The 14,430-nt window shown below is 36.1% G+C and overlaps 1 protein-coding gene across 1 annotated transcript; it reads right to left on the bottom strand.

Moving 5' to 3' along the window:
* Positions 1–248: 248 nt before the first annotated feature.
* Positions 249–13,965, bottom strand: LOC146752974 (kinesin-like protein KIF20B). The gene is made up of 14 exons (XM_085531050.1): positions 13,684–13,965; positions 13,122–13,183; positions 12,800–12,919; positions 11,385–11,580; positions 7,754–8,957; positions 7,175–7,313; positions 6,323–6,445; positions 5,865–5,925; positions 5,500–5,625; positions 5,097–5,236; positions 3,483–3,903; positions 2,088–2,207; positions 1,068–1,148; positions 249–338 (listed from the first exon to the last, which is right to left on the bottom strand). The coding sequence occupies exons 1-11, from the start codon at positions 13,874–13,876 to the stop codon at positions 3,763–3,765; spliced, it is 2,505 nt and encodes an 834-aa protein (XP_085387176.1). The 5' UTR covers positions 13,877–13,965; the 3' UTR covers positions 249–338; positions 1,068–1,148; positions 2,088–2,207; positions 3,483–3,762.
* Between the last annotated feature and the right edge of the window lie 465 nt (positions 13,966–14,430).

Genomic DNA, 14,430 nt, shown 5'->3' with positions numbered 1-14,430 from the left:
CAGAACCAACTTTCTCTGTATACTTGTAGGTTTTCACAAATGTAATAATGAATCTCTGAAGAGACGAATAAATGCATTTACTTCATAAATCAAAGGACAACTTAACATGGCAGACAAGTTCTCTAAGAACACATACATTAATAGCCTACAGCAGAAACAAGCCATTCTACAATGTCTAGAAAACATGGAATAAAACTTATTCTACACCAACCTTTAGAGTGTATAATAGAAGGAGAGCTTTGAATAAAATCTCCAACTTTTTGCAGTGTTTCATCCTTCTTTTTAGTCAGTCTTGAAGCACGTACTCGCTTTCTCAGGAAGTAGTCTTTTCCGGATTTCTGTTCAACAGAGATGTGAACATGTGAAACAAGAGCATTGTTTAAACTTCATTTTAGTTCAATGTTATTTTAAGTTGACATTTTGAGCTTTACTACTGACACCTCTGTTCATTATGCTGATGATACCACAACGGCAAGTAATGTAGACAATTTTATACCCTTTAGGGAGTTGTCAAAATCTCAGCTATTTCAAGGCATACGTTTCTTAAAGTTTCTTAATAAGGCAGTAGTTTCTTTAAAAGTAGCTCCCAAGCTGTGGAGTTGTTTCTTACATAAGCTGTTCTAATTACATAAAACAAACAAACATACAAAACAGAAGACAACAGATGGGAAAAATCTACTACTCATACTCTGACCATGCCAAGGATACTGCTATCACATGTGAACATCTGTTTTTAATAACTGCCATGCATATTAATGATATGAACCTTAGTTTAATACAAGGGCTTCACTTACAAAAGCACACGATAATACACTCAAGCTTCTCTTCCCAACTATTCAGTGTGCAATATCCTTCCCTCCAAATCATTACACAGTACAGCCATTACACGCTCTGGGGACAGACTGACTTGCCCTTTGGTTAGCTTATGGAATTTAATAGGAAGAGCTCATAAGCATGTAAGATTCCCATTCAGGTATACACATAAGGATAAGACACTGCTTCTTTCGTGTGACCACACAATTACAGGAAGTCCCAAGCTAGCCTTCAAAACTAGAACAAAAACCAACCATTTTCTCGTCACTTGCAGAGGGTGAATTAAAAGCCATGACAGATTTTGTATTTTTCGTGTTCTCCCTTTTCACAAAATCCTGGAAAAATAAGACAAGTTTCAGCCATGATTCTTTTGGAAAGAACAATTGATGTCACAAAAGTGAACACTTTAAACACCTTTGCTAATAGTAGGGAAGTATTTGCTAGTGGTAACTATTCCACTGTAAATCAAATAATAAATAAGCATTCAATTATAAAAACAGGACATTAAGATATCAGTATTAGACATCTCTTGATGTCTAAAAAGCTGATTTATGTCTACAGGTTTCAAAGAAAATACACAATGAAGTTAAGAGAAATTCCCTTCTCTTAAACCATTATCACTGAGCTTGGCTATTAGTTTTGTTCATTAAAGCAGTTCATTAATTAAATTCTTCAACTACTTTACTGAGGTAGAAATAGCATTTTTTAATGCTTGTTTTTAATGCTTTTTTTAATTGTAGAAAGACAAAAAGTAGTCAGAGCCACTTTATCAGGCTCTGCTAAGAATCTGAATGGAGTATCACCACCCACTGTATTTCCAAGAATTAAGTTGGTTAATACTTTGTTTTTAAAATATATGTAACTGCTATTTTATGAAAGTTAGCAATTAAAAACTTATATAGGAATGATTAACATCATCTGCTAACAAAACAATATCCAGAAATCCTGCAGAGGAAGAAAAAAAGTTCAGTTTGCTGTGCCCGTTTCAGTGGCTCCTTGGATTTTTTCCAAGTAACTTATCTAATCATGAGCCACTTCATAAGCACTAACATGAGGAGAGTTTTCAACAGCACCTGACAAAAATTCATCACACAATTGTTTCAACAGCTTTTATTCCTATCAAATGCTATAAAAACAGGTGATCTGATCACCTTGAAAGGGATAAATAAATTAAAACTTGGGAATTGTTTAGAGAACATGAGATCTTTTCCTACTCATTCCTTATCAAAAGCAATACAATCACAACATTTTCAGATCTGAAGTTTCATACTAACCTCAGATTCATTTAATGAAGTGAGGCTCCTAGTACATCGACGTGACAAATAATTGTCTTCAGCTTTGCATCTTAATGGAATACTTTCTCCAGTTTTAGTTTTGCTTTGTTGTTTCCTAGGCTGTAAATATTTAAAAGGAGTAAAGATTAGGCTATGCATTAGACCTCCAAAATATCTCGAGTTTTCTAAAGTTACAGTGTAAAACCTCAAGCTCAGACGCCACATGAACACGTAAGCTGAAACACAGCACAAGTGTGGGAAGGTAGTAACATCTATTCATTGTGTGATCTTCAGATACACCCTACTGGGTCTCACTAACAGTCTCAGGCAGTATTCTGCCTCCAAAAGAGAGAAAGCGAGACATTATTTAGGGACAAAATCTGTAACGCTGGTTGTTTTGTCATCCATTCCCCCCATACTCTGCACGCTCACAGCTGCTATGTTAGAACCAAAGGCTAAACCTCTGCCTAATCTTCAGCATCCACATACGAATACATGGAAATCTGCATGGAAAAGTTCCATAATGTACACAGAGAGATGGTGTTCTAGTAAATAAAATAGTTTTGAGAAGATGAGAGCTCATGTTTGAGTGGAAGACAAAAAGAACCAACAAGTACTCATCACTGAATATGTAGTAAGTTGTAATACAATATATTTTGATTCTTCTATTTTACTTATGTGCTTCAGCCTTCATCTCCCTTAAGATATAATAACCCGAGCTTTTATTTGTTCCCAAATCCTCGGTACTGTGAGAAAGTCGGCAGTTGTAGGGGAAGTTTTGCTATGAGAACATCTTTCTTCTCAGAGAAAGTGAATCCAAACATTCTCAAAACAGCACAACTCATTTAGTCTTCTGTTTAGCTTCTGAAATTCTATGCTACGGCTTAGATTGGCTATCCTGATTAAAAGCTGGATGTTGAAATAAGAAATGCAACTTCCAGAGATCATCCCCCCTCTGCTTTTTGATGCTTCCCTTAATCTCTCTCCACGTCCCCTTCTGTCTTTTCATGCCATTGTAGATACTACCTCAGAGAAAGCAAAGAAAGTAAGAAACCTGAGACAGAACTACTGTCTGAGTATTGAGCCTAGCTTGGGATCCGGAAATGCTGTGAATTATCGGAAAAAGCTACAGATGTCCAGTCTGACTGTAGGATCATAAGCATCAAACTGACATCTGCTTATCTGAACTACTGAAAAAATTGAAATTTTAGTAATTAACAGAAATTCTGTTTCTGAAGAACAAAAATAAAAGCTGGTGCTTTTTTTGGTTAGTTGCACATGATGTCAATACGACAGTGTTCAAGAACAGAACCACACCCAGAATACAAAGAGCAGGTACAGGAGTCTTACAGAATTTATGGGTAGCTAATCAGGTAGGAGGAAAGGAGAGCTGACCTTGCTTGAATTCTTTAAGGCAGATTGTCTCAGTTCTGCTATTTCTGTCCCTTTTTGTATGACATTAGAAGCCAAAGTTTTGAGCTGTTTTTCCAAAGCTTCTACTAACTGATCTCTCTCCTCACGCCACTTTTGAAGATTACGGTCCTTTTCCTCCAGCTGGGCAACAAGTCTTTCCTAAAAGAAGAACAGATGAACAGTGAACATCACCTACTACACACTGAACTGTTCTAACACTTCGGTAGTTAGCACTGTTTTACAGTCTTAGTAAATGTATGATCTATGATATATGTTGTCGGTCCTCAGCAAATTGTTTCATTTCTTTGTTGCGAAGATTCTCAGCTTCTTTTATCTGATTTAGGAGCTCTTCTTTCTCCTCCAGCCACTTTTTTCTATCAGTTTGATACTTAGTCTCACTTTCCTATTTCAAAGAAACCAAAAATGAAATAGTGACTCATTAAGGAATAAAAGTCTTAAAAGCCAGGTCATCATTAAATAGACTTGTTTCTGCAAGATAACAGAAACATTAGCAGTTTTTACTACAGAATATTCCCAAAGGCAGGTATTGGATAATCATTAGTTCTTTTCCATTAAAAAATAATCATTTCCAGTATTTCTTATTCAGACTGCAGAGCCTCCATAAAACATCTCTTTTTCTTTATAAATGTTCACACAAGCTTTACAGAACTTACACCAAAAGTCAGTATAAGAAAAACTCTTTTAACTTAAAAACTTCTAACACTTTACGCTGCCTTGCAGCAGTTGTAGAAAAACTTGCAGCTCCTTCAGGGTTGAAAGACAAAGAAAAGCAACACAGTTTACACTGTAGGAGTAGTCTCCTTTCCTATCAAACCTACTGGCAGACATTCTCATATATAGGACAGAGCACCTGAGAAACTGCTTGGAAAAAATAAAAGTCTTTTAACCAAGGAAAATTAGTAGACCCGCAGCCCAACAAAAAAGGCTTCCTGGTGATAAAGTTAGATGATGATTTCGATAGCTTATATTAGTTGCCCAAGCAACTAACAGAAAACAGTTTTGACAAACACACCGTAAGTTACAATTTGCTTTGAGTTAGTATTCCTTTCTTGCAAACAACAATTGTATAAGTATACTCTGCTTATAGCACATTGACGTGGTATAGAATGAAGCAATGAATGTTCAACTTTCCCCTCTTCTTGAAAAAGTGAATTGGCTCTGCGCATTAAAAAAAATATCATGAATAAGCTTACTCAAGGTGAAGGAGGAAAGAAGCTCAGAACCATTCCACTAACAGAGTGGATGTAACCTATTGTATACTCACTTAGAAAACTCCCACTGCCAGCCCATTACTTTTATTTAAAAAAACAAACAAACAACAACAAAAAATAACATCAGATGGGATAAGACAACTAACTGTTCAGAGGCCAGCAAAAGAAGCACTGCTCATGGCAGCATAATGTAGGGAAGGCTACACTTCCTATACTATGGGGGCATCAGTGATGCCATTCTTAACGTACCACAAAAAAGCTGCACCTGGTCCCTATTGCATGTTGCACTGCAGCTTTTACAGGAAGTTTCTGTAATCAATATAACAGTTTACTTTATCAAGTTACAACTTTGAAGTTAAGTTACCTCCAGCTCTTTTTGCAGCTTTATTAATTCTGTATTGTTTTCATTCAAATTTGCCTCATCACTTTCGTTGTTCTTTTGCTGCCAGTCACTATTGCTCTGGTATTCCAGCTCACTGTATTTCTGTTTCCATGCAATCAGTTCTACTCAATACATAAAATGAGGTTAGATAGCATATCATTTCAAATATATATTTGAAATACCACACCAATGACTTTTTACTAAAGCTGCTTCGGTTTTATCTGCTACAGACATAAAGAAATAACAGAAGCCTTTAACTACAAGAGATTTGTTGTTTACTATGGAACGTTAATGCCTAAGTAACAGTCACATGAAAATGGAAGTGGCTATCACAGTACGTCTAAACCCCTTTTGCATCCCTGCTCCCTTTCCCTGGAAAGATTACCTGAAGCTAATTTTTCGTTCATCTCTAACAGAGCTTCACGCATTTCATCTTGTTTAAGCTGCATTTCCTCTTGTTCTTCTAATGTCATCCGCATAACTTCAATTGTTCTATCCCTTGCACACAGATCTGAAGGTTTGAAAATTTACAGATGAACTCCCTACTAGCTCCCATTATTCTCAAATCAAGATTCTCCCATGACCAAAAGCTCTTTTAAAAGAAATAGAGCATCTCCATTGAAATATTTACATACAAATACATGCAGATATGTTTTAAAATCGAAACACAGAAGACTCAAAGTCATTAGCAATGTGACAACATTTACACGGATATTCCACACACACACACACACACAAATAATGGCTGACCGTCACATAGTTGATCATAGTCTTTGGAGATATCTTCCATCCTCTCAGTTTCCACCAGCTCCTGTATTACATGTTGAAAGAAAAGCATACACAGTAAAAACAAGCAGAATCTTTAAGACAGCCTAGAATTAATAAGTTTTTCATATAGCATAAATGAGGACTCAAGCTGATAAAAAGAGTTTATGGTAAGACAATTCAATTAACATATCGTGATGTCACTCAACAAGATCAGGTTACATGCATGTATTACATATGTATTTACTATGCAGATTATTGTATTTAAAGCAATCTGCCAGTGCTCTGTAGTGACTAATTATTTGAATATCTTTCATGGTCTACCACTAATTTCAGTTGGCCACTTTCATTTTGCTCCAATTTTTTTTTTTTTTTGACCTTTTTCCTGTTGCTTGGAAAACATGCATTGTTCATTTAATAAAAATTAAGAGCAAGAAAAATACCTGTTTAAGTTGTTGGATAGTATAGTCTTTATAATCCAGCTCATCCTTAAACTGGTTATTAATCCTTTCAAGTTCATCCATCCTGTTCCAGAGGGATTCCTCCACAGAACGCATCGTGGACACCTGTAATGTAAGCACAGCTCACGGTTCATTAAAAGACTTCTGTAATCCAACCTGGCCAAATACTTCTTTGTTAAATAAAGAGGAATTCACAAACAAGTGCTGAGTAGGAAAATGACAGCAAGTGCAAGGTTACCAAGGAAGACATGAATTCATTTTTAAGCTTCAATTTTCCACCCCAAGCACACCCAATAAACTTTCAGACTAAGTACCTGCAAAATGGGTTTTAAAATATCTTCTTGTTTAATAATTAAATTTTAACTATTAGCATCACTGAAGCTGAAATTGAAGAAAAAAAATATACATGCTTATAATAAAGAGCCTCTGGAAATTAGTCTATTTCTCTTCAAGTAAATAGCATTCTTCTTCCCAGTTATCAGCGTTTTTTCACAAGACTTAGGTTTTAGGCTTTGGAGTTACCACGGATACCAATGGCAAGTCACCAGTAACGTAGAGATAATAACAAGTCCCCTCCAGAGGCAGATTAGCTATTCTCTTCACAAACCTTATTCCAGACTACCAACCAACTTTACTTTCCTCTGTTCATTATCTATGCGAAACCATGTTTTAACTTCTGGTCCCCTCTAGAGCTTCAATGGCAACTTTACCTAAGATTTGCTGCTAGCCACACTAGTGTGAAATTTCCAGCTTCATAGTTAAAGTTTGAGAAGTTTTAACAGCTGAAAGCCAAGCATAATCTTACAGAAAAAAATAGCTCAGTTGACTACAAACCTCGCTTTGTACATGCTGAATTTGTTTCTCGGCATCAGAATGTTTGTCTTTTAGATCTGCATACTCTTCTTCTTTCCTCTGCAAATCTTTTTTCAAATTCAGTACAAGGGCAGAACTCTCAGAAAGAATATTTTCTAGCCTTATGTTAAAAATAAAGAGACAAAGAACATTACTGTTACACATCTCATGGAAACAGCAATTACAGCTTCATCCATGCCCTGCCTGTTGGTTTCTATTTGTAAATAGACTCTTAAATCTATCTAGGCCAGTGACAAGATTTAAACAATTACTTTTGAATTTCAGATTGCTTCTCATAATCAGATGCTGAAGCAATAAATTATTCAGATGCTATTCTGAGGGATGTACAACAAAACCACCAGAAATCCCCATATTATTCTTTATTTCCTTGCACACTCCTGTTTTCCCTTGGAACTCAAGTAGCATACCAAAGCATCCTAAAGTAGTAGTTTGGCCATTGATAAGCATGCAGATGCATTAAGTCAAAGGGATGTTCCCATTAACTATTTTTAACTCTAGTTCATTCTCAAAGGGCTCTAAGTTAACTCAGTGGTTACTTACGATTCTATACGTTGCACTTTCTCCATTTCACTCTTTTCCTTTTCCCAAAGAGAGTGTTTCATCTGCTCAAAGCTGTTTTTCAGCTGAATAACTTCTTGAATCAGATTTGCTTCTTTGCTACTTAACTCTTCAAACTTTTTGTCTGCATTAGCAGACTTCTCCTGCAGAGTTGCTGTAACTGTCTCTAGATTAACAATAATAGATTCTTTTTCTTTAAGTAATTCATTGAGTTTTGACACTTTGTCTTCCATTGTCTTGGAAGCCTCCAGGAGATATTCAAGCTCTCTTATTTTTACCTCACAGTTGGCAACTTCCTCCTGAAATTGTGCAATCACTCTCTGATCTTCTGCAGTCTTTCCTTCAAAGTCCTGAGTTTTCTTTTCTATTTGCTCATGTAACTGATTCACAAGATCTTCTTCCTGACTAGTGTGAGTTGTAATCTCACATAGCTTCATTACAAGTTGACGATTATGATTTTCAGCATTATTCAGTCCCGCCTTTAGGTTTTCATTGTCTTGAAGCAGTGCTTTGATGTGCTGACTTTTTTGTGAGGAAACATCAACAATACTTCTGCATACTTCCCAAATCCTTTCAAGACTATAGTTAAAGGAGAGGTCCTGCACAAGATCTGAGATGGAAGAAGTCTGTGACTGAGTGCATGCAGAACTAATTTGAGATGTCCCTGGCTCATCTTTTTCACAGTCTGAGGAATCCTTTACACTGACAAAGTCAGTACCGATGGTGTGAAACTCTAAGTGACAATTGTATAATTCATCTAATTTGGTCCGCATTTCTTTTACTTGTGACACTTTATCAATTATATATTCTTTGGCAACTTCTATGTTGTTAGTTAGTTGGGCATTTTTGTCTTCTAGTGTCATATTTATAGATTTCTGTTCATCCAGTTCAGAAGCAATTTCCCGATAGTCAGCTTGACCCTGCAGAATTTGTTCACAGAGGGCATCAGCTGTTTCTTCAGAAAAAGAAAGCTCAATACGCAGGCTTGTTACCTGCTTACTGAAATCTTCTTTTTTATTTTTTTCTCTTCTGCATTGTTCTTCAAGCACAGTTAAATGACGTTCCAAGATTTCAGTTCTTTCCCTCAGTGCTAGTACTTCCTTTCGGTACGTGGAGCACTTTTGTTTCATGTGTTCAATTGTCCTTTGCTCTACAGTGTTCTTTTTCTTTCTCTCATTTACAACTACTGTAAAACAAACAAACAAACAAACCAAAAAAGAAAGGGGAAAAGGAATGTAGCTCAGATTGATTAAAATCATTATTACATAGCAGTTCACAACACCAAGTAGCAACTTCTAAGTGAAAAACTGTCGTAATATGCAAGCCATACCCTCACATCACATAGTATTTGATACTAGTGAAGGAATTAAAGTCCTCTGAACACGTACCTCAGATTTCTATACAGAATTAACAGCAAAAGGTTTTCAGTCTGGAAGAACACTTTTACCATGGCACTACTCAAACCTTCCACTCCACACCAGTAGAAAATCTAATTAGATTTAAGAAACATGGGAACGAGATAGATAATTCACAGCTATATTCTTTCTATCTTCCGTGCTTCAGCAATCCCTATAAAGCAGCCATGAATCACTCCATCTACATCTAAATGGTAGATAAACAGTTCTCTAAGAAATTTCATTCCAACTCACAGTCCTCTTACTTTCAAAAGAAAGATAAAACCCTGGACAAGTTGATCACTTAAGTGTTGATATCTGTCTCTCTTATTCAGTTCATCTCTAAACAAAATATGAGGATTCCTACTTCTGTCCACACTTACTCTTTTGCATATAAAGTTCACTCATAAAGTTGTACAAATTTGCAGATTCAAGTTTCCATAAATATTCCATTAGCTTGGGGCTGTTTTTTTCTTTAACTGGTGAGCAATTAGCTAAAATCACATGCATTTTCTTTCTATCAAAAGCAACTTCTGCTGTATTTCATCATTGCTTTAGAATCCAGTTATGTCCATTCCATAATATGCATACTTTAAGTATTAAAAAAATTAAATATAAGTCAAGACTTACTAGGGATTGCGTCTCCACAACAATATATTCAATGGTGATTTTTGTACAGTCCTTATATTACTACAATGCAGAATTTTATAGTGCCCACGTGCAGCCTGCATTACATACAGATTCACATGTACTGCATGGAAACAGCCTCTTAACTCATCTAAGGAGTTTTATATACAGCCCTCAACTGATTTAAAAGTCACACTGAAGAAACAGCAGTGGCATATTCCACCCCAAACCAGGTTTTGGGTTTTGACTGCTCACCCAGCAACACTAGTGAGGGCAATATGATTTATAAGTAATCTAAACACTTTATGCTGAAAACAACAAGCAAGCACTAAAGCAAGATAAATAAGACTAGGGAGAAGATGTGTAATGTTCAGTCTAGAAGCTCCTTACACAGGAAGTAGAGAAAAAGCATTATTACAGAGCATAGGAAACAAGACCTAAAAGCTCAGAGAATGGTGTAAATACCCTGAACTTGAAGCTGAGATAACCTAGCATCTCCTAAAACACTTTTGCTCGTGCTACTTATATAACTAATTCTACAAAAGAACCAGCACAACATACCTGTGCTCATTGTTCTACTGTGTATATTTAACATAGCTAAAGAATATATATTAAGCGTTTTTTGAAATTGGACGCTATTAATACTCACAAATAGAAGAAAATTTTAACATGATTGAATACTCAGTACTTCTTAACAGAAAACTTCATGCTGACATTGTGACTATCAGCTACCCATTTTAATTCCTATGTGGAGCATTGCTGTCATTAATTTTTAAATGAGAGCTTTGGTCATATGATTATAACAAACCCACTACTATTTGGAGTATGGAGGAGTCCACATCCCTCCCTCAGTCTCTGGTAAGATGCTTATATGTGATGCCATTCAGTGGTCACATTAGGATTCAATATTTATGCCATATAAAGGCAGCAGGGACAAATCATCCAAGAACAGCATCTCATCCAAAGAAGGCCTTGACTTTCTCCCTTGCACATATTTTGCAAGAGGAATACAAGAAAGGAAGGGACTACAGCTAAGTTTTAGATTTTCCCTTCTACATTGTATACGCCTTCCGTAATTCTAGGAACACTGATGCTCAGCTGTGCCCAGAAGTGAAGTTAAATACATCAGAGCTTATCCAAACCATTTTGCTCAAATATTGCCCATGAGCGAGCAATTTGCAGGTCATCAACAATTTTGATAGTTGCTTCAGGAAACAAACAAACAAACAAAAAAAAGCACTTGAACAGCTGATGCTACTCAGAAGATCAGCAACAGCAGTTGAAACAATCCTAAAGAAACTGCTTTAAAACTATTACCAAATCTGCAAGTGCATCAACAGATGAGGAAAAAGCAGCAAAAAGGAAAAAAATAGTGCAAAAACTTTTATTCTTAAGCATTCAAAAATGAACAGCATAGGACCTTCTGAAAAAGGGATATTTACATAACAGTTACTTCTATTTACAGTTTAACACAGTGGCTTTTCTCCTTATACCATAAGGTACGTGCTTCACAGCCTTTTGCTTCCTATCCGGAATAGGAAGCAATTTATTGTTTTGGAAGACACCCTGTTCAAGGATGGAAGAAACTGTACCTTTCTTTGGAGGTGGCTCTTCCACAGTAGGCTTATCTTCATCAGTACTGTGCTTTCTTCCCACTTCCAACTCAGTTTTCTCTTGTTTCAGTGCTTTAACTGATAGCACTGAAAATTGGCTGCTTTCAGTCCCTTTATTAGTGTTCTCTTCTGCCGGTTCTGCTTTAATGGTAGTTAAATGGTAGGTAGTCTTTTCCTGTATTGATATAAGATCAGTTACATTGAAGCTTAACAAAAGGAGCACTTAAGTCTCAGTAATCTTCTGTAGGCAAATATTTACACAAAACCATACAGCTAAAATATTTACCCGGTGACTCTATAGACATCAGTTACTAATCTCAATAGCAGACAGAACAAGTACACCTTCAGATAATGACAAGTGCAATACTCGGTAGAGTATACAAGGGAAAGCAAGAGCCTAGCAGGTTACAAAGTAAAAGACTTGCACACAATCAAGAGTTTACCAGTTTATCAAAGAATTTCCTGTTTCCAAGAAGTCAACAAAATTACAAACATGGTCAAAGAGCAAATGGTCAGCTCTCATACAAGTTCATCACATCACACTTCTGCTAAGCTGCTAAAGTCACTTTCATCGTGACAGATATAATCCAACCTTAATGCTTAGTCAGCTCTGTCACGCATATTTTAGATTGTGTCCTTGACCACAAGCGAAGCTTCCTTACTTACAAGATGACGATTGTTAAGCCATGCTGGCACTGCCAAGGACTGATTATTCATCTTTAGTAACTTATGAAAAGAAAAGCCTCAGAAGTGTTCAGGCCACACAATCTCACAGATAGAGTTGGAGCCTTGTTCTTGGAAGAAGTAATAGGTGAGAACATGACTACTCATCACAGTCAGCTTTAATACCATGGAAATACTAAGTTGCAGTGATGCAGACAGTCAAAGACTAAGAAGGGTCAAGTTGCTAAGCTTACAAGGTTAGAGATCTGAGTGACAGAATTAACTATAAATGTTTTCAGAGCTACTTCAGGCTACCAAACATCAAAAAATGAACAAAAACCACCAGAAGTGGTATGCACACATACTTAATCAAGCTAGTCTTCACATATTCAGTAGCTCGCGGTACATTAGTCAGGATAAAGTTTTATGGACTGCATAGAACGTGGAGATATCCTGACCATTCATACTCGTACTTCCAACTCTACTCAACATACTTTTACTGTTGCTCTTCCTCTGATGTAGGAGTGTGAGGCAGGAGTTAGTGGAACACACTGATATTTTTGTTGTTTGTGTTAACAACAACTACCTTCAGATAAATTTGAATTGTTTACAATTTCAAGCGAGTACCAGTTACATACAGAAAATCAGTTTTCCAAAAATGTGTTGATTACAAGCATAGAATTAGTGTTTTTCTTTTTTTGTATAAGGATACGGAGATGTGTAAAACTCACATAATCTTTTACTTTTTCTTCTAAATGAGATTTTAAGTCTTGTAGCTCTGTAATAATGTCATCTTTCTGCACCACGATGTCCATTAGCTCTCGAATCCTTTCATTTTGTGCATTCATTTTCTTGGAAATAAAAAATAAAAAAATTCAGTCATCAGTTTCTAATGTAGTTTTAAGTAGCTGAATTACACAATGCATTAAAGGCAAATTCAGTTAAGCTAAGCTCGGTAAGAAATCTATTAATGAAGCCTACTGGAATATCATTTTAAGCTACCACAAGTTGGTATTAAAACAATTTTACACAACATCTTCTTGATAAAGTTACCTCAGTTGCTTCTTTAAGTTGCTCAACAGACTCATCCAATTTAATCATCTGCATTTCAAAGTCTGTAACACACAGAAAAGGTTGTATTACATAAGTAGCCAATAGATAGTTTATTAAGTAATCAATTTTTCCAGATATTCTAATGTTTAGGTAGCTTTTGAACAGATTAATTAATTTGCATGTGGTCTTCACTTATTGGGTGTGATTCAAAAGATTTCTATATTACTTGGAACGAAAACATTGCATCAACAAGACATAAAGAAGAGTAGAGATTACAATATAAAAGTAAAAATCAAGATATAGACATTTAACCCCATACTTACAAAAGCGTAAAGCTGCTAGTTGCAGTTTAAAGGAGAGGGGGGAAAAAAAAAAAAAAAAGTAATAACCAAAAACCGTGGAATTGCTGAACCTGAATATACACAAGGAACAAACTATCACTTATCTACAGGCTATGGTTCCAAAGGTAGAACATCTCCTCTAATTCCTACTCAAACTGGTTATTTCTCTTTTAGATTAATGAACTATTTCTGTCTTCTACCTTTCACATCGCATAACTCACCTTTGTTCTTCTGCATCAGCTCTTCTTCAGTTTTAAGTAGTTTGCTGTTTTTCTCTGTTAGCTCTTCTTTGGTCTCCATCAGTTCAAAGTTAGTTTTCTCCAGCTGCTTTTCAAACCAGCCAGTATCTTCCTTCGGGTCCCCCAGGGATACAATGGAACTATGTGCTGCCTCAGCTTGCTCTTTAATATCCATGACATCATAATGCACAGAATCAAGAATGCCCTCAGGATCAACACAGGTGTCAGGCACTATGCTATGTTCTCCTCCCTGAAACGTAATTTATAATCAGTTAAAACTGGTGAATAGCTGACTACATAATAGCTGTTATTTCTACAGATAGTCTGGATAGCCACTATGAACACAGCCATACAAGAAGTTTTTAATTTCAGCTTCAAAACCCACCTCACAAATTCACATACAACATGACAGTGATTCATATGGGGGGAAGATAAGTGGCATTCTAGTAACAGCTAATATATTTTATAGTATTTGATGTTTGGTCACTACTTAAACCAGTTTTCAAGAAAGTACAAAGGAGTTATTGCAGACTCCAATCCTGCTTTTAACCTCAAGAGTTTCACTAGGCAAACAATGTACAAGAACTGCCACTTCATGCAGCCATAGATTTCTGCTTTTTTTATGTTTTGAGTTTCCAGTTGCACTCAATGCAACTGATCATCATCTTTTCAGTTCTTTGTCTTGCAGCGCCACATCACCCTCATAGGCTGCTCCCTCTACTTTCACAC

Source organism: Coturnix japonica, unplaced genomic scaffold (genome assembly GCF_054131305.1).
Source record: "Coturnix japonica strain WE unplaced genomic scaffold, WE-NBRP24 Scf040, whole genome shotgun sequence".
Classification (NCBI taxonomy): domain Eukaryota; kingdom Metazoa; phylum Chordata; class Aves; order Galliformes; family Phasianidae; genus Coturnix; species Coturnix japonica.
The sequence above is the reverse complement of the archived record's forward strand: the minus strand, read 5'-3'. Positions and strand labels throughout refer to the sequence as shown.

Coding starts and splice junctions, on each gene's coding strand:
- LOC146752974 (XM_085531050.1), bottom strand. CDS start 13,876: ATGGATATTAAAGAGCAAGCTGAGGCAGCACATAGTTCCATTGTATCC. Junction 11,581..12,799: donor AAGAAAAAGTAAAAGATTAT/GTGAGTTTTACA, acceptor ATATCAATACAG/GAAAAGACTACCTACCATTT. Junction 5,237..5,499: donor GAACGAAAAATTAGCTTCAG/GTAATCTTTCCA, acceptor TGTATTGAGTAG/AACTGATTGCATGGAAACAG.